The sequence below is a fragment of the Engystomops pustulosus genome, chromosome 4 (genome assembly GCF_040894005.1).
Source record: "Engystomops pustulosus chromosome 4, aEngPut4.maternal, whole genome shotgun sequence".
Lineage (NCBI taxonomy): Eukaryota > Metazoa > Chordata > Amphibia > Anura > Leptodactylidae > Engystomops > Engystomops pustulosus.
In genome coordinates, this window is record NC_092414.1 from 141,578,967 (window position 1) to 141,601,305 (window position 22,339).

A 22,339-nucleotide genomic window follows, 5' to 3' on the forward strand; every position below is an offset into this window, starting at 1 on the left:
AAAATAACTCTGAGTACCTGGTTGTAAGATACGTACAAGAAAGTATATGCATCTGATGAAAACATGTCTACATCACTGGTGTTACTGTACAGTTATTGGTACTAGTGTGTAGAAGCAAATTGTAATGTGGAACTAATACCATATATAATATCCCTATGATATCCCACTAATAAAATATATTTTTTAAAATATTTTATTATTTGTGGAATTTATATTTGAGCTAAACAAATTAGTCAAAACTATATAAATATGTCGGCGTTAGGGAATACAGATTCGCATAGGAAATCCTTCACAATGTCCTTTGCAGTTCCCACTTGCCGTCTCTGGGTGGTGCTATTTGCATTTTATAAGCAGGAGATTTCCTCAAGGCTAAATATAGCACAAGACGTCTTTGATACAGTGCAGTTATGCATCTCTGCATGTATCAAAAGAATTGTGCACATAATTTAGATAGATGTTAGGAAATCAGGGAAATTCCAGTATAACTCAGAATTTGAGAACACCCCCTCCCCCTTCTATTTCTACTAATGACTGAGCTTCTTAGGATTTGTTAATGAAATATAGCAGGAGTCACTACTTTATGCCACTGTAGGATGGGTTCACATCTACATTGTGCTCTCTTTTTTTTCTATTCCATCATAGGATCAGAGAAATCCATATTCACTTGTTTAAAGGGAACCTATAATCAGGAGCCCTTTTTCTGGCTCCTCCATGCCCCCATAGAGAATAGAGATTTTATAGTAAAGCTTTCTGCATGTAGAGCTGTGTACCTCGTCCCATGGGAGTGGCCAGTGAAGAGTGCCCTCTCCCCCTTCGGGAAACCACTTTGTCATGCATTGATTTCAAATTTAAAAAATCCTCACATGTCCCCCATATATCTACCCCTCCTTCCCCCCTCAAGACATCATACATGTCTGCCCCACTCCTCACTGGCCCCAGCCATGGGACTGGGGACACATCTCTGCATACAGAAAGGTAAGTTTTGATCTAACTTATCTTTTCGTTGGAAAAAGCCAGTTTTACTATAATAACTCTTCGGCAGTGTGCACACTATTCTCTATGGAAACATAGAGGAGCCAGAGAGAGGCCTACTGATGACAGGTTCCCTTTGATGTCAATTGCCCTCAGTTTCCAGCTGTTCCATTTCTCTTCCAGTCTGCAGACCTTTTTCCCCTTCTTTTATAACATTATTCTGAAGGAAAGAACTCATCCATTTTTTTTTATATAAATGGGAGACATACTTTATATCCACTTCTGTTAAATTTTGACAGTTCCATTAAAATGGACATCAGAACACAGATGTTATCCTAGCCTTACTCAGCCAGTCTTCCTGCTTTTGATAGGGATAGGCCTGAGCAGGGTTAACCATTATATGTGCTCTCCTGTTCCTGTACTAGTTTCTCTAAGGCAGTGATGGCGAACCTTTTAGCGACCGAGTGCCTAAACTGCAACCCAAATCCCCCTTATTTATCGCGAGGTGCCAACCATAAATTAAAGCAGTAAGTTATTGCTCACTGTTCTTTCAATCACTTTGGCCTCCTGAGGACAGCAACACAGTAGAAAGGAGGGAAAAATTGCATCATTTTAGCTTCTTTCCAGTGTCCCTCTGTACACAGAGAATGGTAGGGCCAGCAGGAGGCCCTCCAAAGATAATTTGGCCCTGTCTACAGTTCTAAGAAGAGAAGCAAGTATCAAAATATGTCTGAAAGCAGCATCTTTTAAGTGGCTAGCAACTGCAGAAATATTTTGAGTTCTCTCTGGTGTGCTGGAACGATGTCCCAAGTGCCCACAGAAAGGGTTCTGAGTGCCGCCTCTTGCACTCGTTCCATAGGTTCGCCATCACTGCTCTAAGGTATGTATCCAATGATGGATTGGATATCATCAAATCAGGTGGCATGGATAACAACATTTTATCCCTTTTTACCACTATTTTGTGTAATAGTTTAATACATGCAACAGCATTTCTGTGTTTAGCCATTCACAATCAGTAAGAGATACATTCTCTTTCGAGAGATTGCCTTTGCACGTCACCTTGTATGGAGGTGTAAGGAATCTTGTATTGTAGACAATCCTAAACAGGTGGGTTTTCAGGTTCACGTTTGAAGTTTTGGAAAGTCTGACACATTTTGGTAGACAGTTCCATAGTATGGGAGATGCACGTGAGAAGCCATGGATACAGTAGTGAGAAGAGTGAAGAGTGAAGCTGAAGCTCCTGTGAGGAACGGAGATTACGTGTGGGGCGGTATTTCCTGATGAGTTCAGAGAAATATGAAGGGGACTAGTTGTGGACGGCTTTCTATGTTATGGTTAGTATTTTTAATTGAATTCGCTGGGTAATTGATAACCAGTGGAGAGACTGGTAGAAAGGAGAGGCAGAGGAGAATCGAGGAGACAGATGGATTTGCTGGGCAGCAGAGTTTAAGATGGATTGAAGGGGCATTAGAGAGTTAACTGGGAGACCACAGACCACATTTGGAATTTTTTCCAGCTTCCCAATGAATGTCAAGGAATACTAAATACTGACAATAGGAAGTACAATTTGTTATGCAGAATACATGCCTCCTACTGCTCTGTACACAGAAAAATGTAAAAAATTATTGATTTTTGAAGGTGAAGAGCAAAAAATGTATATGTAAGGTAGGACATGCATGCTCACTGTGCATTCTGGGTAACTAAGTAAGTGTGTGGGACATTATGAGGGAAATGGCACAATGGCACAATATCATCATATAAATATTTTGAGGCAAAACACTTGGTCGTAAAAGAACATTAAAATACATATTCCTCATGTCATCACAAGCAGGGGGCCTGGGGGGATTTTTAAATCCTTCTTAGGTGGAAGTTTTCATAAAGAAATTGGTGATTCTTTGGGGATACCTATCTTAGCGGATAAATTGATCACATTTTTTGCTTCCCCAGGCAGCAGACTTATAAAGGTTTATTTGGTTATCGTTTAAGTTATACTACCTATGTAAAACAATATAATTACTATAACACTGCTCCCCCCAGGTCTTATCTTCCTCCTCACCTCACTCAAGTAGCCCCCCATGTCTTCTACCTCCACCTCACACAGAACTCACCCAGGTATTGCCCCCTCCTTAAACAGAACCCCACTCCCTGGTCTTGTCACCCCCTCCTCTCCACAACACAAAATTCCAGCCCAGATCTGCCCCCCCCCTTCACAGAACAAACCCCTCCAAAATCTGCCCCCCCCCCCTTCCACAACAAAGAATCCCTTGCCACATTGAACCTGATTTGCCAAGTGGATGACCAAACACTCAGTTAGTCCAAGTCACCCTGCAACCTATGAACATCCTCCACAGACTCTCTTACACTACACAGCTTAGTGTCATTTGTAAATATAGACACAGTGCTATTAACCCATTTCCGACATTGAATGTAGCAGTAAATCACAGGTGGCAGAGACTTGCTGCATTGTGAAGTACTACTACGTCCAACTGTATATTACAGCCGACACCCACCTCTAACACCCACGATCAGAGATTCCTCCGAATGCTGGTGTTAACCCCTTACACTAAGGGGTACCCCTTAGAATAATGTACAAAAAATACAAAATCATGAACTTCCCCACATATTTGGTTTTGCCGCATCCATAATAATATGTACAATAAATTAGTAACATTACTGGACCCGTTTGGTGAACGGCGTAAAAAACGAAAACAGAAAAACAGAATAAAATCCCTTTACAAAAATGTTCCAAAAAGTGATAAATAAAAAGGTTATGTACGCCAAAATGGTACAACTGAAAGGTACAAATCAACACATAAAAAATAAGCCCTAAACCAGCTCTGTCAACCGAAAAATATTAAAGGTATGTTTCCAAAAAGATGGTAATATGCAAATAAATGAGATTTTCTCCATATTAGTTTTTCTTCAGTAAAATTGTAAAAATATATAAATGAGGTATCACTGTAATCATAGTGATCTAAATAATAAAGATAATGTTATTTTTATGGTATCGTGTACAGCCCCAGAAGAATACAAAAAGATAGGAAACCAAAGTTGACAATTTTCTTTTTCTTTAAACAAACAGTTAATAAAATCTCATCAATAAGCTAAAGACCCACTAAAATGAAGTATTTGTAAAGTGCATCTCATGTCGCAGAAAATAAGCCTTTATGAGTCCAAATTGCCAAAAACATAAAGATTGTATAGCCAATAAAAAGTTACAATGCATAATCTGCTCTGAATGGCGCCGCTTCCCTTGATGACGTGGTGTGCGCCCATACAGCAGGTTACCACAACATATGGGGTATTGTTATACTGGGGAAAAATTGGGTATCAAACTTTGTGGATTGTTTTAGTATTTTATCCACTGAGAATGTGCCCATTTTTTGAAAAACACATTGATTTAGCCAAAAAAATAGAAATTTCAAAATTTCACGCAAAGGGGTTTTCACACGAATACAAGTAAGGCCCTATCCACATGGTAGGGCCTAACTTGCTGAATGGTGGGCGTCTCCAATGAGACCCCCACAGATCACAAAAATGAGGGGTCTGATCGGGTCGTATGTACCTGAGTCGGACCCCTTGTCGCTCCATGAGAGTAACGCAGCAGACGGCCACACATGACAGTTCTGCTGCATTAATCTCTATGGAGCAGAACGGAGATCGCCGAACATGGCGCTCGTCAATTTCTGTCAGCTCCATTGAGATGTATGGAGCAAAACGGTCATGTGCGGCCATCTGCTCCATTACTCTCATGATTTTACGTTGTTTATGAAAATGTACAAAGCCCCAAAACATCCTACAACATAAAGAAGACATTTGGTAAATGTCAGTAATCAAGTTTTTTTTTTTTTGCTGTTATGATATGTTGAAAAAATAGAACATTTAGAATTTTGAAAATCGAGAATTTTTCAAAATTTTCACCAAATATCAGTTATTTTCATTAATAAAAGCAACATACCACCAAAATTTTCAACTAACATGAAGTACAAAGTATCTTAAGAAAATAAATTCAAAATCACTTGGATATGTTTAAGCGTTTCAAAGTTACAACCGCTTATAGTGACTGTGGGCCATGTCAGGAAGGTGCAAAGTGGCTTTGGCGGCAAGGGGTTTATTCCTCCCTCCTCCTTCATTAATAGATATATTAAATAGTAATGGGCCAAGCACAGAACGCTGGGGTACACCACTTATAACTGGTCACCATTCTGAGTAGGGATCATTGACCACAACTCTCTGGATACAATCATTCAGCCAGTTTTCCATCTAATTGCAAATGATTCCTTTTACACCTAAAGATCTTATTTTACCCATCAGGCGTTTATGAGGGAGAGTGTTGAAGAACACATTGGGGGTCATTTACTAAGGGCCCGATTCGCGTTTTCCCGACGTGTTACCCGAATATTTCCGATTTGCGCCGATTGTACCTGAATTGCCCCGGGATTTTGCCGCACGCGATCGGATTGTGGCGCATCAGCGCCGGCATGCACGCAACGGAAATCGTGGGGCGTGGCCAAACGAAAACCCGACGGATTCGGAAAAACCGCCGCATTTAAAAAAAAATTGTGTCCCGAAAATTTCACTCACCTTCATCCAGGATAGGCCTGTGTATTTCGAGGAATTCCAGCTGGATCGCTGGATCGCAAATGGACCGGGTAAGTAAATCTGCCCCATTATCTACAGCAGCTCCCCTGCCCAGGTATGTGCTCACCTCTTCATAAAACTAGATATGGTCAGGTTAGTCTGACAACTTCTATACTCCATAAACCCATGCTGGCTAACATAAACACATGTTGGCTTTACGTTACTTACATTGATTGCTTTACTAGTAAGTGTGATATTGTATTTTGACATAGCCTTATATAAGACGAGTGGTGGCATCTAAAATTGCTTAGGTTTTAGAGGGCGGAGAGCAGTCAGAGGACAATCCAGTGTGACCCATCAGGCTCCTTCCTGAACCTAGGTCTGTGATCCTCAGATATGCCTTCAGTCTATCTATGATGTGAATTAAAGGGGTTGTCCACTTTCAGTACATTCTAGCAAATACTTGATATTGTTTGTGTAATGAAAAGTTTTACAATTTTCCTATAAACTTTCTGTATCAATTCTTCATGATTTTCTAGATTTCTGCTTGCTGTCTTCTTGTCGTAATGCAATAGGAAGCGTTATCTTTTACTTCCTGTGGATAAACCCTGGTCCATGGGAATGTGATGTCACACAAGTACAGGACTCGGAATATCACACAGCTCTGATTACACTGTGTGTTATAGCGAGCCGTGTACCTGTGTGACATCACATCCCCATGGACCAGGGTTTATCTACAGTATGTAAATGATGAAGCTTCCTGTTGCATGACTGCAAGAAGAGATATAGAAAACTGTAAATTATTGGTACACAATGTATATTGAAAAAAATTGTATAACTTTTCATGACACAAACAATATCAATTATTTGCAGGAATGTCTTTATTTTTGATAATCCCTTTAGGCTTAAAGGGGTTGTTTTGAGTTTGAAAAGTATGGTTGCTGTCTTTCAAAAACAGCTCCACATCTATCACAACTAAGCTCCATTAATCTCTAAACAGTTTATCTCCGAAACCCACATGAATCATGGTCAGGTGTGGCACTGTTTTTGGAAGAAAGCAGCCATATACCGTATTTTTCGGACTATAAGGCGCACCCTCAATAATTGCCTGCTAAAACGTCTAGGTTCATATATAAGGCGCACTGGACTATAAGGCGCACCTGATTATAAGGATGAATGACCAGCAGGTGGCAGACCTGTGCACAGTTCAAGGCACATATATGATTCATATATAAGGTGCACTGGACTATAAAGCGCACCTTTGATTTCTGAGAAAATCAAAGGATTTTTTGTGCGCCTTATAGTCCGGAAAATACTGTTTTTCAACCTCTAGACAAACCTTTTAAATATCCATGGAGAGAAATTACTAAATTTATGAAAATATGCTACATTGTGTTACCTAACGAGCTCTATGAAGGGAATACAAGGACATTCATAGAATGAAGTTATTCATAGCTGCACAAGTAGCAATTGATGTGTGATGTGAATAATTAATAGCTAAACGTCTTAATAATAATTTGTGTACAATATTTCTGTTTCTACCTAAGGCAGTGAAATGGATGAAATACAGTATATTACTGTGTAGAACTGTTCTATCTGCAGTTATTAATTGTTGAAGGATCCACATAAATACAGCTTTATGTACTGTATATTTACAGGTGCATTCAATATTGATCTGCTGACTATTAAAAACCATTTAAATGTGCTTTAAGTATAGAAATAGAAAACTATTTTGCAAAAGAATGATAACTTAAAGCGTCCACGTACCTTTTCCTGATACTGACGCCGTGATGAATCTAGGGACTGGATAAGCGCAGTGGCGTGACCAATGAACATGGCATAGCAAGTGGCACCAACAATCATGCTCAGCATAGTGAGCCAGACATCTGACATGCCCACTGGCGCCTGCTGCCCATACCCGATGCACAACATGTGACTCATGGCTTTGAAAAGAGCATAGGAATATTGCTTTCCCCAAGAGGCATTCTGTAACAGAGTAAAAAAAAGAAAATGTTTTCCACTTGTAACATTACAAACACAGCAACACTGGTTTGTGCAACATCCGTAATCCTAAGATAAAAGGTGTCATTCATCATAGTGATATTGTCATGTACCGAATGAGTTCATGCATAGAAGTCATTTCAGTGTCTTGAAGCAACTTGAGTAAATGGCCTAACAGAAATCCTAGCTGGAATTTTATCCACAAAATGTGTTATTATATGTATTTTGATTGGATTTGCCAAAAAGATCTGTTGGGAGTGCTTCTCATTGCCTACCATTCACTAACAAATATTAGAATAACAATAGAAGATTACTACAGTGCCTGGATCTATGAGTGTCGCTGGTTTATTGCGCTTGATTTTGATGATAGATTTCCTTAAAACATTAAAATTGTACTCTGCCCTGTCCTTAGGGTAAGTATCTGATTTCACTGTAAGAATACTGAGATGTTCTGTGGATTCCAATGTTCCAGCTATTCATCTAAACGTAATATTTCAACCCGATCTTTTGCATATGATTTTATGTACAGTTTCAGATATGGACTGACTTAAAGGGAACCTGTCACCATGGACCTCATTTTCTCTAAATACAGGTTCCAGAAGCCCATTACAGCTGCATTGTAAAAATGTCTTTCTGCCTTCTCTAAGCATTACAGTATAATTATGTGTTAAAACTTACATTACACCCTGACAGAATCCTCTGTGAAGTTCTAGGGGTTTGGCTTTGGTTTGGATGCATTTAAAAAAACAACATGTGACTTGTCTGTGCTGCAGACTCCTCAGCTCTTAGCCCTTGCCTTTGTGCTACTGTACATCTCTTCCCTCCTGCTTCTTCACAGCGGTCTCAGCCTGGTGAGCTGACATCAGTGGGAGAGGAGTAATGGGCTTCTGCAACCTGACTTTAGAGAAAATGAGGTCCCCAGTGACAGGTTTCGTTTAAAGAATACCTCTCACCAGAATTTTACCCTCACAACATAATAGCACTCCCTGTCCTTATCAGAATGCCGTCCCTTTCACTTGCATGGTGGATTGAGAAGTGAGCACTGTGCAGTGGGGGATGAGTAAAATTTACTGTGCCCATTCTTGATGACATTTTCCCTTTATGTGTTTCCTCACGGGTGGAAAGTGTAATACATCATGAATCATGCAGTGTAATACATCATGCACTGTGGCAGGGTCAACATTTACATTACGAAAGACCATGTATATTGTAGGCTCTACTCTTTAGTCCAAATCTTCAACAACTACAGCGGTGAAAAGTATTTAGTCAGCCACCAATTGTGCAAGTTGTCTCCTTTAAAAATATGAGGCCAGAAATTGACATCATAGGTAGACTTTAGAGATGAGCGAACATACTCGTCCGAGCTTGATGCTCGTTCGAGCATTAGCGTACTCGAAACTGCTCGTTGCTCGGACGAATACTTCGCCCGCTCGAGAAAATGGCAGCTCCCGCCGTTTTGCTTTTTGGCGGCCAGAAACAGAGCCAATCACAAGCCAGGAGACTCTGCACTCCACCCAGCATGACGTGGTACCCTTACACGTCGATAGCAGTGGTTGGCTGGCCAGATCAGGTGACCCTGGGATAGACTAGCCGCTGCCCGCGCTGCTCGGATCATTCTGTGTCTGGATGCCGCTAGGGAGAGAGCTGCTGCTGGTCAGGGAAAGCGTTAGGGTGTTCTATTAGAATAGTGTTAGGCAGGAGTGATTCAATAAGAACCCAACAGCCCTTCTTAGGGCTACAATAACGTTATACTTTTTTTTTTTTTGTTTGCTTGTGGCTGGGCTTGCTGGCACTAGTAGTGCAGCTAGTACCATATTGTGAGGAATTTGCAGGGGGACTTGCTACCGTTGTGTTTAGCTCTTAGTGACACACATATCCACCTCAAACACCAAAGTGGGAAAATTTATTAGGGGTTTGATTTCAATTAGGCACAGTCTGCCATTTACTTTTTATTTTACGTTTATTTTTTCATAACTCAGCGTCATCTCATCTTGCATAGTAGTGTGCTTTCATACTTGGCTAGAAAATAGCCATAGGAGAATCCAAACGGCTTACTTACGCCTACAGTAGCGTTATATATATTTGATTTCTGGTTGATCTGCTGGTGGCTGTACTTGCTGCAGTGCATCTACTAGCAAATTGTGAGCAATTTGTAGTGAGAGTTGCGACCGCTGTGTTTTGCGCTTAGTGACGCACATATCCATCGCAAAGACCGAAGTGGGAAAATTTATTAGGGGTTGGATTTCAATTAGGCACAGTCTGCCATTTCCTTTTTTATTTTACGTTTATTTTTTTAATAACTCAGCGTCATCTCATCTGGCATAGCAGTGTGCTTTCATACTTGGCTAGAAAATAGCCATAGGAGAATCCAAACGGCTTACTTACGCCTACAGTAGCGTTATATATATTTGATTTCTGGTTGATCTGCTGGTGGCTGTACTTGCTGCAGTGCATCTACTAGCAAATTGTGAGCAATTTGTAGTGAGACTTGCGACCGCTGTGTTTTGCGCTTAGTGACGCACATATCCATCGCAAAGACCGAAGTGGGAAAATTTATTAGGGGTTGGATTTCAATTAGGCACAGTCTGCCATTTCCTTTTTTATTTTACGTTTATTTTTTTAATAACTCAGCGTCATCTCATCTGGCATAGCAGTGTGCTTTCATACTTGGCTAGAAAATAGCCATAGGAGAATCCAAACGGCTTACTTACGCCTACAGTAGCGTTATATATATTTGATTTCTGGTTGATCTGCTGGTGGCTGTCCTTGCTGCAGTGCATCTACTAGCAAATTGTGAGCAATTTGTAGTGAGACTTGCGACCGCTGTGTTTTGCGCTTAGTGACGCACATATCCATCGCAAAGACCGAAGTGGGAAAATTTATTAGGGGTTGGATTTCAATTAGGCACAGTCTGCCATTTCCTTTTTTATTTTACGTTTATTTTTTTAATAACTCAGCGTCATCTCATCTGGCATAGCAGTGTGCTTTCATACTTGGTTAGAAAATAGCCATAGGAGAATCCAAACGGCTTACTTACGCCTACAGTAGCGTTATATATATTTGATTTCTGGTTGATCTGCTGGTGGCTGTACTTGCTGCAGTGCATCTACTAGCAAATTGTGAGCAATTTGTAGTGAGACTTGCGACCGCTGTGTTTTGCGCTTAGTGACGCACATATCCATCGCAAAGACCGAAGTGGGAAAATTTATTAGGGGTTGGATTTCAATTAGGCACAGTCTGCCATTTCCTTTTTTATTTTACGTTTATTTTTTTAATAACTCAGCGTCATCTCATCTGGCATAGCAGTGTGCTTTCATACTTGGCTAGAAAATAGCCATAGCAATAGGATAGCATCGTTTGGTTTTAAAAACTAAAAAACACAAAAAAAAACAAAAAACACAAAAAAAAGTTAAAAAAAAATTAAAGTTATAACTCTCATTTTCAAAATGTTTAACCCGAGGGCTAGGGGTAGAGGACGAGGGCGGGGACATGGGCGTCCAACTACTGCAGGGGTCAGAGGCCGTGGTCCTGGGCGGGGTGAGACACCACCTGCTTATGAGGGAGCAGGGGAACGCCGCAGAGCTACACTCCCTAGGTTCATGTCTGAAGTTACTGGGACTCGTGGTAGAGCACTGTTGAGGTCAGAACAGTGCGAACAGGTGATGTCGTGGATTGCCGACAATGCTTCGAGCAATTTGTCCACCAGTCAGTCTTCCACGCAGTCCACCCATGTCACCGAAATCGGCACTCCTCCAGCTCCTGCACCTCAGCCTCCTCCCCCCCAGTCTGCCCCCTCCCAGGAAAATTTGGCATTTGAACCGGCATACTCTGAGGAACTGTTTTCTGGACCCTTCCCACAGTCACAAACCACTTGTCCGGTTGCTGCTGAGCAATTTTCCGATGCCCAGGTTTTCCACCAGTCGCAGTCTGTGGGTGATGATGACCTTCTTGACGTAGTGGAAGAAGTGTGTAAAGAGGTGTCCGACGATGAGGAGACACGGTTGTCAGACAGTGGGGAAGTTGTTGTCAGGGCAGGAAGTCCGAGGGGGGAGCAGACTGAGGGATCGGAGGATGATGAGGTGACAGACCCAAGCTGGGTTGATAGGCCGGGTGAACACAGTGCTTCTGAGACGGAGGAGAGTCCTCGACCAGAACAGGTTGGAAGAGGCAGTGGTGGGGCCAGACGGAGAGGCAGTGCCAGACCTGGTGCATCAGCGCCAAATGTGTCAACTAGTGAAGCTCCCGTGGCGAGGGCTCCTGCGGCGAGGGCTAGATTTTCAGAAGTCTGGAGGTTCTTTAAGGAAACACCGGATGACCGACGGACTGTGGTGTGCAACATTTGCCAAACCAGGATCAGCAGGGGTTCCACCACTAATAGCTTAACTACCACCAGTATGCGCAGGCATATGAATGCTAAACACCCCACTCAGTGGCAACAAGCCCGTTCACCTCCGGCCGTGCACACCACTGCTCCTTCCCCTGTGTCAGCTGATAGTCAGCCCCCTGCCCAGGACCCTGCCACAAAAACCCCATCGTCGCCTCCACGATCCTCCACAGCATCCACCAGCGTTCAGCTCTCCATACCCCAGACGCTGGAGCGGAAACGCAAATATAGTGCAACCCACCCGCACGCCCAAGCCCTTAATGTCCACATCTCCAGATTGCTTAGCCTAGAGATGCTGCCCTATAGGCTAGTAGAAACCGAGGCCTTTCGCAACCTCATGGCGGCGGCCGCCCTTCGGTATTCGGTCCCCAGCCGCCACTACTTTTCCCGATGTGCCGTCCCAGCCCTGCACCAGCACGTGTCAGACAACATCATCCGTGCCCTGACCAATGCCGTTTCTGACAAGGTCCACCTGACCACGGACACGTGGACGAGTGCTGCCGGGCAGGGCCACTATATATCGCTGACGGCACATTGGGTTAACTTGGTGGAGGCTGGGACCGAGTCTGACCCTGCGGCTGGTCATATACTGCCGACGCCGAGGATTGCGGGGCCTACCTCGGTCCAGGTGTTTCAGGCCTACTATGCCTCCTCCTCCTCCCACCCCTCCTCCACCTCCGAACTACCATCCGTGGGCATGGCGCCATCAGTCGGTAGCTCTAGGCACAGCAGCAGTGCCGTCGCTAAGCGACAGCAGGCGGTGCTCAAACTGCTGAGCCTAGGCGATAAAAGGCACACCGCCCAAGAACTATTACAGGGCATCACGGCGCAGACTGATCTGTGGCTGGCACCGCTGAACCTGAAGCCAGGCATGGTTGTGTGTGACAACGGCCGTAACCTGGTGGCGGCTCTGCAACTCGGCAGACTGACACATGTGCCATGCCTGGCCCATGTGTTAAATCTGATAGTTCAGCGTTTCCTCAAGACATACCCCAATCTGTCTGATTTGCTCACGAAGGTGCGCCGCATCTGTGCGCATTTCAGGAAGTCCAGCACAGATGCTGCCACTCTCAGGGCAGCGCAGCGCCGCCTCCAACTGCCCGCTCACCGACTGTTGTGTGACGTGCCCACGAGGTGGAATTCAACATTGACCATGTTATCCAGAGTTTACCAGCAGCGCCGAGCGATTGTAGACTGCCAGATGTCAACTTCCACCAGAACTGGTAGTCAGGTCAGTCAGCTTCCTCAAGTCTACAATGAGGAGTGGACGTGGATGTCTGATATCTGTCAGGTGCTGAGTAACTTTGAGGAGTCAACACAGATGGTCAGTGGCGATGCCGCCATCATCAGCCTCACCATCCCGCTGCTTGGCCTGTTGAAAAACTCTCTGATCAGCATGAAGTCGGAAGCTTTGCGCTCGTCACAAGAGACGGGGGAAGAAGATTCCCTTGTTGATAGCCAAAGCACCCTTAGGTCTGTTTCTCAGCGCATATCGGAGGAGGTGGAGGTGGAGGAGGATGAGGAGGAAGAGGAGGAGAATGTTGGCGAGACACAAGAGGGGACCATTGTTGAGTCCTTCACTGTTCAGCGTGTATAGGCAGAAGAAGAGGAGTTGGAGGAGTTGGAGGAGGAGGAAATGGACAGTCAGGCCAGTGAGGGGAGTGAATTCTTACGCGTTGGTACTCTGGCGCATATGGCAGATTTCATGCTAGGCTGCCTATCCCGTGACCCTCGCGTTCAAAGAATTTATTCCAGCACCGATTACTGGGTGTTCACTCTCCTGGACCCACGGTACAAGCAAAATCTTTCCACTCTCATCCCTGGAGAGGAAAGGAGTGTGAGAATGCATGAATACCAGCAGGCCCTGGTGCACAAGCTGAAACAGTATTTCCCTTCTGACAGCGCTAGCGGCAGAGTGCGTAGTTCTGCGGGACAAGTAGCGAGGGAGAGTAGGCGAGCAGGCAGCTTGTCCAGCACTGGCAAGGGTACGCTTTACAAGGCTTTTGCCAGCTTTATGTCACCCCAGCAAGACACTGTCACCTGTCCCCAGTCTCGGCAGAGTAGGGCTGATCTTTACAGAAAGATGGTGAGGGAGTACGTAGCTGACCATACCATCGTCCTAAATGATCACACAGCTCCCTACAACTACTGGGTTTCAAAGCTGGACATGTGGCACGAACTGGCGCTGTACGCCTTGGAGGTTCTTGCCTGCCCTGCCGCTAGCGTCTTGTCCGAGCGGGTTTTCAGTGCAGCTGGTGGCATCATCACCGATAAGCGTACACGCCTGTCGACTGACAGCGCTGACAGGCTGACGCTTATTAAGATGAATAAAGCCTGGATTTCTCATAATTTCCAATCTCCACCAGGTGAAGGAAGCTCAACCTGAATAATTTATCCACTCCTCCTCCTCCTCATTTTCCTTCTTCTCCTCCTCTTTGTACAGTAAAGCAGAGGAAACTGGCTATTTTTTGACAGGGCCCACTGGCTCTAGCTATAGTACTTTATGCATTTAATTTTTCTGGAGGGCCACCGACCCGGTCCTCTGTTTTAAACAATTTTTTGGACTGCCACATACAGGCACTCAATCTATTTCATTTTTCTGGAGGGCCACCTACCTGCTCCTCTGGTTTGAAAACTTTTTTGGACTGCCACATACAGGCACTCAATCTATTCCATTTTTCTGGAGGGCCACCTACCTGCTCCTCTGGTTTGAAAACTTTTTTGGACTGCCACATACAGGCACTCAATCTATTCCATTTTTCTGGAGGGCCACCTACCTGCTCCTCTGGTTTGAAAACTTTTTTGGACTGCCACATACAGGCACTCAATCTATTCCATTTTTCTGGAGGGCCACCTACCTGCTCCTCTGGTTTGAAAACTTTTTTGGACTGCCACATACAGGCACTCAATCTATTCCATTTTTCTGGAGGGCCACCTACCTGCTCCTCTGGTTTGAAAAGTTTTTTGGACTGCCACATACAGGCACTCAATCTATTCCATTTTTCTGGAGGGCCACCTACCTGCTCCTCTGGTTTGAAAACTTTTTTGGACTGCCACATACAGGCACTATCCAAATTAAATTGTCTCCATAGCAGCCTCCACACGTTGTCTCCATTGCTACCTCCAAAAGTCGTCCATATAGCTGCCTCCATACATCGTCCCTTTATCAAACGAGGTGTGTCAGGCAGAAATTTGGGTTGTTTTCATGGATTCCACATCAAAGTTGTTAACTTTGTCGCCACCCAGCTGTGTTATCCACAAAATATACTGGCAAACTTTTATCATTTACCAATATTATTTCAGCGCTTCTTGCGCATCTGTTTACATTCCCCTCACCCGCCATATCCCAAACTTATAAGAACGCTACTACACTTAACTTGGTGCACGCTGGGACCGAGTCTGACCCTGGGGCTGGTGATATACTGCCGACGCAGAGGATTGCGGGGCCTACCTCGGTCCAGGTCTCAAAGGCCTACTATACCTCCTCCTCCTCCCACCCCTCCTCCACCTCCTCCTCCTCCGAATTACCATCCGTGGCCATGGCGCCATCAGTCGGTAGCTCTAGGCACAGCAGCAGTGCCGTCGCTAAGCGACAGCAGGCGGTGCTCAAACTGCTGAGCCTAGCCGATAAAAGGCACACCGCCCAAGAGCTATTACAGGGCATTCCACATCAAACTTGTTAACTTTCTCGCCACCCTGCTGTGTAATCCACAAAAGATACTGGCAAACTTTTATCATTTACCGATATTATTTCAGCGCTTCTTGCGCATCTGTTTACATTCCCCTCTCTCGCCATATCCCAAAGAACGCTACTACACTTGATCTTATACAAAAGGTTCTTAGAAGTGCTGTTTGGGGAGTAGCCTAGAGACAGGGGCTTGGATTGGCGAAAGCTCGCCTGGAAGCGGAGCGCCAGCTCCATCCCAAGATCCAACTAACATAGTTTTAAGTGCAGCACCTTTAATCTACTACTAGTTCACTGCCTCCATAATAATAATAATAATAATCTTTATTTATATAGCGCCATCATATTCCGTAGCGCTTTACAAATCATAGGAAACAAATACAAATGTAATGTAACAGAGCACAACATTTGTATGGAACAACAGGAGTGAGGTCCCTGCTCGCCAGAGCTTACGGTTTATGAAGATGATGGGGTAACACGAGGTAAAAGAATTTTTAATGGTCAAGCCATTCTTCTTAGGGAATAGAACAAAATATAATAAATGGAATTGCTGTCGCTTGAACCACTCAGCCGTCACCAGGTCCAGGGTGAATGGGACTGCATAGAAGTCTGGTGCCTGTTGGTTGCTGCATAACAGATGGGAGGACGACACAGGACGGGTTAGTAGAAGAGTTAAAACTTCATGCAGTTAATGAGTGTTATAGGCTTGCCTAAAGAAATGGGTTTTAAGAGCACGTTTGAAACTTTGGAGGTTAGGTATTAATCTGATAGTCCGGGGCAGAGCATTCCATAGAATTGGTGCAGCTCTAGAGAAGTCTTGGAGACGCGAGTGGGAGGTCCGCACTAGGGTAGAGGTTGATCTAAGATCACTGGCGGATCTAAGAGCACGGGTTGGGCGATAGACTGAGATAAGAGAGGAGAGGTAGGGGGGTGCAGCATTATACAGAGCTTTATGGATGAGGGTTATTATTTTAAACTGTATTCGAAAGGAGACTGGCAGCCAGAGCAGCGACTGGCATGAACTGTAGGCATACATGGTCCCCTTATCAAACGAGCTGTGTCAGGCAGAATTTTGGGTTGTTTTCATGGCTTCCACAACAAACTTGTTAACTTTGTCGCCACCCTGCTGTGTAATCCACAAAATATACTGGCAAACTTTTATCATTTACCAATATTATTTCAGCGCTTCTTGCGCATCTGTTTCCATTCCCCTCACCCGCCATATCCTAAACTTATAAGAACGCTATTACACTTGATCTTATACAAAAGGTTCTTAGAAGTGCTGTTTGGGGAGTAGCCTAGAGACAGGGGCTTGGATTGGCGAAAGCTCGCCTGGCAGCGGAGCGCCAGCTCCATGCCAAGATCCAACTAACATAGTTTTAACTGCAGCACCTTTAATCTACTACTAGTTCACTGCCTCCATACATGGTCCCCTTATCAAACGAGCTGTGTCAGGCAGAATTTTGGGTTGTTTTCATGGCTTCCATGTTAACTTTGTCGCCACCCTGCTGTGTAATCCACAAAATATACTGGCAAACTTTTATCATGTACCGATATTATTTGAGCGCTTCTTGCTCACCTCCTTTGGTTCCTCTCTGCCACCCATTGGTTTGAAGCCTGAGTCCATTTAGGGTATGTCGCCATGCCACTCTCTAGCCTGCCGCTGCTGCCGCTGCCTCTGCATGAAGTCCCCTATAGTGTCAGGGTCAATTATTGGATGTTTTAGATGCTATCTAGCTTCATTCTGTCACTCTGTCATGGCCATGCTGTTGCCCATAATTTTGGCATAATGGTGCGATTAAGCAGCCTCAGAGGCATCCATGCATGCTGCCCCTGCTGTTTCCTGTCCATTTCCGTGGTGTTTCCATCCTTTTCTGAGGTTCCCAGGTGTTTGGCCAAGCTTCCCTGTGCAGAGCCTTGGTCCCCTTGAAAAATGCTCGAGTCTCCCATTGACTTCAATGGGGCTCGTTATTCGAGACGAGCACTCGAGCATCGGGAAAAGTTCGTCTCGAATAACGAGTACCCGAGCATTTTAGTGCTCGCTCATCTCTAGTAGACTTCAACTACGAGAGACAAAAATTAGCAAACAAATCCAGAAAAGTCTGATTTTTAAAGAATTTATTTGTAAATTATTTGGTCAATAATAAAAGTTCATCTCAATACTTTGTTATATATCCTTTGTTGGCAATGACAGAGGTCAATGTTTTCTGTAAGTCTTCACAAGATTGGCCCATTCCTCCATGCAGATCTCCTCTAGAGCAGTGATATTGTGGGGCTGCCAATGAGCAACACAGACTTTCAACTCCCTCCAAAGGTTTTCTATGTGGTTGTGGCTGGGCCACTCCAGGACCTTGAAATGCTCATTATGAAGCCCCTCTTTTGTTGCCGTGGCAATGTTCTTGGGATCATTGTCATGCTGAAAGACCCAGCCGTGTTTCATCTTCAGTGCTCTTGCTCATGGAAGGAAGTTTGCACTCAAAATCACATGACACATAGCCCTATTCATTCTTTCATGTACACGAATCAGGCTTCCTGGTATCTTTGCAGAGAAACAGCCTCAAAGCATGATGTTGCCACCCCATTCTTCATAGTATGTATGAAGTATGTATACATCCAAAACATCCCCTAAGGAAGCCAGCTAGTCGGGCGATACGCATGGGGCATTTCTCGTCTCCCCCCTATCACCGGGACTTGATCACTCTGGGTAATATGATGTATTTCTAATCTCTAATGCTTAGCTTTTTCATGGATTGTGTTACTAGTTGGCTACACCATTGCACGCTGCACTTTACCCTGATATCATATTGGGACTTAGCTTCCCCTAAGTTTGTACTATCCCATGTACTTTCTTATATCTATCTATCTATCTATCTATCTATCTATCTATATATATATATATATACAGTATATATATATATATATATATATATATATATACTCTAGTCCTGAATGTGTATTAATTTGCATAATGAACTTTATTCTAACATACTTATGTGTATACTATGTTCTTTTGTTTGTGCATTAATAGGTTGTAGCCTCGGTATTTGTTTCATACCTTTGTATACTGGGCATTATCTACTGTGGGGAGACTTTTTTGTTCTTATTCCCTTTTTGGGTTTTTAAATGCTTTTATCCATCTTGTGATTCAATAAAATAAAATTTGCTTATTTTGTTTACACATCAGCTTCCTTCTTTTTTGTATAGCAGTAGCCTTTGTTACATGTGTGTTCTTCTGGTATTTTTGCTCACTATTGTCATCATTTTGATGTGTGGAGCCCCTGATCGAGGGATATTATCAATGGTCTTGTATGTCTTCTCTTTTGTCATTAGTGCACATCATCGGGATGAAACATTGGTCAAAATCATCTTATCATTAGTCCTTGGTATAATATCATTGGTTCTTATTGTTGACAGCATGCTTCAGGTCATTGTTCATTTGGAAGACCCATTTGCAACCAAGCTTTAACTTTCCAGCTGATGTGCTTCAGTATTGCCACGAAATGTACTTTCGTCATGATGCCATCTATTTTGTGAAGTGCACAAGTCTCAATTTAGTTGTCTTTTAAAGAGTGGCCTTTCAGCCCATGTCAATACAGTACTCGTTTCAATGTGGATAATGATAACGCTTACCAGCTTCAGTCAGCATCTTTACAAGGTTTTTTGCTTTTGTTCTTGGGTTGATATGCACATTGTGGACCAAAGCATGTTCATTTCTGGGACTCTGGAACCTCTCTCCTTCCTGAATGGTATGATGGCAGAACATTCCAATCTTGTTTGTACTTGTTTATAATTGTTTGTACAGATGAATGAGGCACCTTCAGGTTTCTGGAAATTGCACCCAAGGATGAAACAGACTTGTGCAAGTCCACAATTCTCTTCCCGATATCTTAGCTGTTTTTCACATGCTGTGTGCCCTAAAATATATATCCACATGTGTGTCTCTAATGAACTCAAGTGTAGCCAATAAACCTTTCAGATGTTGCAAATAAGAAGCTTCCAAAGACATGACATCATCATATGGGCTGTCCCAAATTGATTGGGCACAGTGGCCTTTTGGCTTTGCAAAAAGTAATAAAAATGGCTTAAAAAATTCTCTCAATTTTAGTAATCCTATTTGACATAAAAAGGGAAAGGTTTATTCTGCTTTAGTATCAGAAAAAAAAGAGAAAAACAGGAATATGTGGCTTTTTATATTGTGTATGTAAACTTCTGGTTTCTATATATGATTATTTTAACATGAGAGAAAATGACTTTTTGATCAAACATATTTAATAACTGGTTATCAATATCATTAGTACTGATACTTCAAACTGTTATAAATCTATAGCTTGGGAATAAAGATTACTTGAATTTGTTCCACCAATCTGGAGTTCCGCCTGTTTTCTATTTTCATATTTGAAGGACTCGGCCATTTCTTATGTGCTGGCACCAGATTGTATTCAGCAGTGCCATTAGGAAACGTTTTTCTGTATATAAACTTTTGTGTATATATAAATATATATACACATATACATACACACTGTTATATGTATTGTTATATATATATATTGCATTTAAATATATTTGTTTTTGTCCTGTACTTCAGTTTGCCATTCCAGGTTTAAGCTTGTAGTCGTAGAGCCATCATATTGCACAGTATAGTAGAAATAGTATTTGACAGGTTCTTAAAAACACAGATAATATTCTCCGACTGCCATCTGGTAACAAGTCAAAATCTGATCAAACCCTTACAACTTCCCATGTGAAGTAGATACCACTACTCCTCTCTTTTTAAATTATTATTTGAGACTGATCAATGTTTCCCTATCTTTATATAGGCATTTACTAGTGAATCATATTTTTGTTACTTCTTGATCATTGAAGCCTGTAGCAAATAATGACAAATTTGACTATAGAAAGACTCTGAATGTTCTTAGGAAGAGAAAGATTCATACAGATATTATAATTAATTTGGCAAGGCTTTAGAAATAACCTTGGAGACATTGCTAGGCTGAATAGAAGACATCTGAAATGGAAATGAGAACTTCCTGCAAACTTCACAAATATGTCTTCTATTATAATATGTAAATATGTGGATCTGTGACTACTACCCACACTGCATTGAGCTTAAAATGTGATGAGAAAAGATATTCACATATTCAATGTTGTGTCATAAATCCTATTCATCACTTTAGATTATACAAATAAAGATTGTTTATATCATAAACAGTATAAGAAGCCTTTCTGCAATACTTCACATACCCTCTGTACTCATTAGGAATCTGAGTATACATGGCTTGTATACATCTCCTACCCTATGGTGAGTTTACTATAATGCAGCAAACTCAAACATCACAAGAGTAGAACAATGCCTGAGACTTAAAGGGATATTCCCATTTCAGCAAATTATTGTTCTTGTTTTATGATAAAACGTTACAAACAATTTTCCAATATACTTTCCATATCAATTTCTCATGGATTTCTAGATCTCTGCTTGCTGTTATTCTATGGAAGGTTTCTATGTTTACTACTAGTGGACAGAAATAGGACCATGGTCCCACAGGTGCCCAGCTCGTCATATCACAGACAGTAATCAGAGCTGTGTGTTATAACGAGCTGTGCACCTGTGTGACCATGGTCAGATTTCTGTCCACTAGTAGTAAACATAGAAACCTTCCATAGAATGACAGCCAGCAGATATCTAGAAAATTGTAAGGAATTGATACAGAAAGTATATTGGAAAAAGCTTTTTATCATAAAAAGAATTACATAAATTTACAGTAATTGGAGCACCCCTTTAAGAATATAAACAAAAATAAAAGATCAACAACAACAACATGGTTTTAACCCTTTAGGACAGTGTCAACATAAGTGGTTATTGCTTTGGAACACTTTAACATATCTGGGGGATTTTAAAAATTGTTTTCTCGTGACACATTGTACTTCAAATAAGTTTTAAAATTTGGATGATATATTTTGTGTTTGGAAATTTGGCAAAAATGTTGAAAAATTCTTCATTTTAAAGTTTTAAATTCTCTACTTTTTAAACAGATAGTTATAGCACCCAAATTAATTCATAACTTACATTTCCCAAAAGTCTGCTTTATGTTGACATGGTTTTTAAGCTTCTACATATTTTACTTGTTATAAGGCTTAGAATTTGTGTGCCATTTTTTACATTTTTTCAGCAGGTACCCTCTGATTTCCAGGGGGCATGAAGACTGTATGTGTTTGGTAGTTTCAAAAACTGCATCCTACCTTTTTTCTATGGTCAGCTTTATCAATAAAATATTTTTGATGAAACTGCAAATTACAAAAAGGCTAAATGTGCAAAAACCATGAAAACTACTTCTCAATTATTATACTCACCTGCATGCGGTTCAATGAAACCCAACAATTATCAGGAAATTCCTGCAACATGGGAACCAAAAACTGCAAGCAGCCATCCCAGTGGCAAAGAAGTAACATCATGCCAATAAGATTAACAATGCGTACCACAGCACTTGCCAGGTCATAGGTCATATGAAAGATCTGAAGGGGAAAATATAGAAATTAGAAATAAAGATACTTTAGAGGATAATATTAAATACAGAAATAAAATAAGAAATTAAGTGGGTGAAGCTGTTAAAATATTAAGAAACTAATCAGAAGATGCAGAAAAAGTTAGAAGCTAGATCCAATCCTAAAGGGTGGAATCTAACAACACAAAAGTGATAAGAAAGAGTACATTTTCATTA

General features: G+C 42.3%; 1 protein-coding gene across 1 annotated transcript in view; it reads right to left on the bottom strand.

The window, feature by feature from the left end:
* The window catches only part of HCN4 (hyperpolarization activated cyclic nucleotide gated potassium channel 4), a 119,176-nt gene that overhangs the window by 15,666 nt on the left and 81,171 nt on the right, over positions 1 to 22,339 (bottom strand). Inside the window, exons 3-4 of the mRNA XM_072147826.1 lie at positions 21,972 to 22,133; positions 7,321 to 7,539 (exon numbers count right to left, since the gene is read on the bottom strand). Of these exons, the coding sequence (XP_072003927.1) occupies positions 7,321 to 7,539; positions 21,972 to 22,133 (381 nt within the window). The remainder of the gene's footprint in view (positions 1 to 7,320; positions 7,540 to 21,971; positions 22,134 to 22,339) is intronic.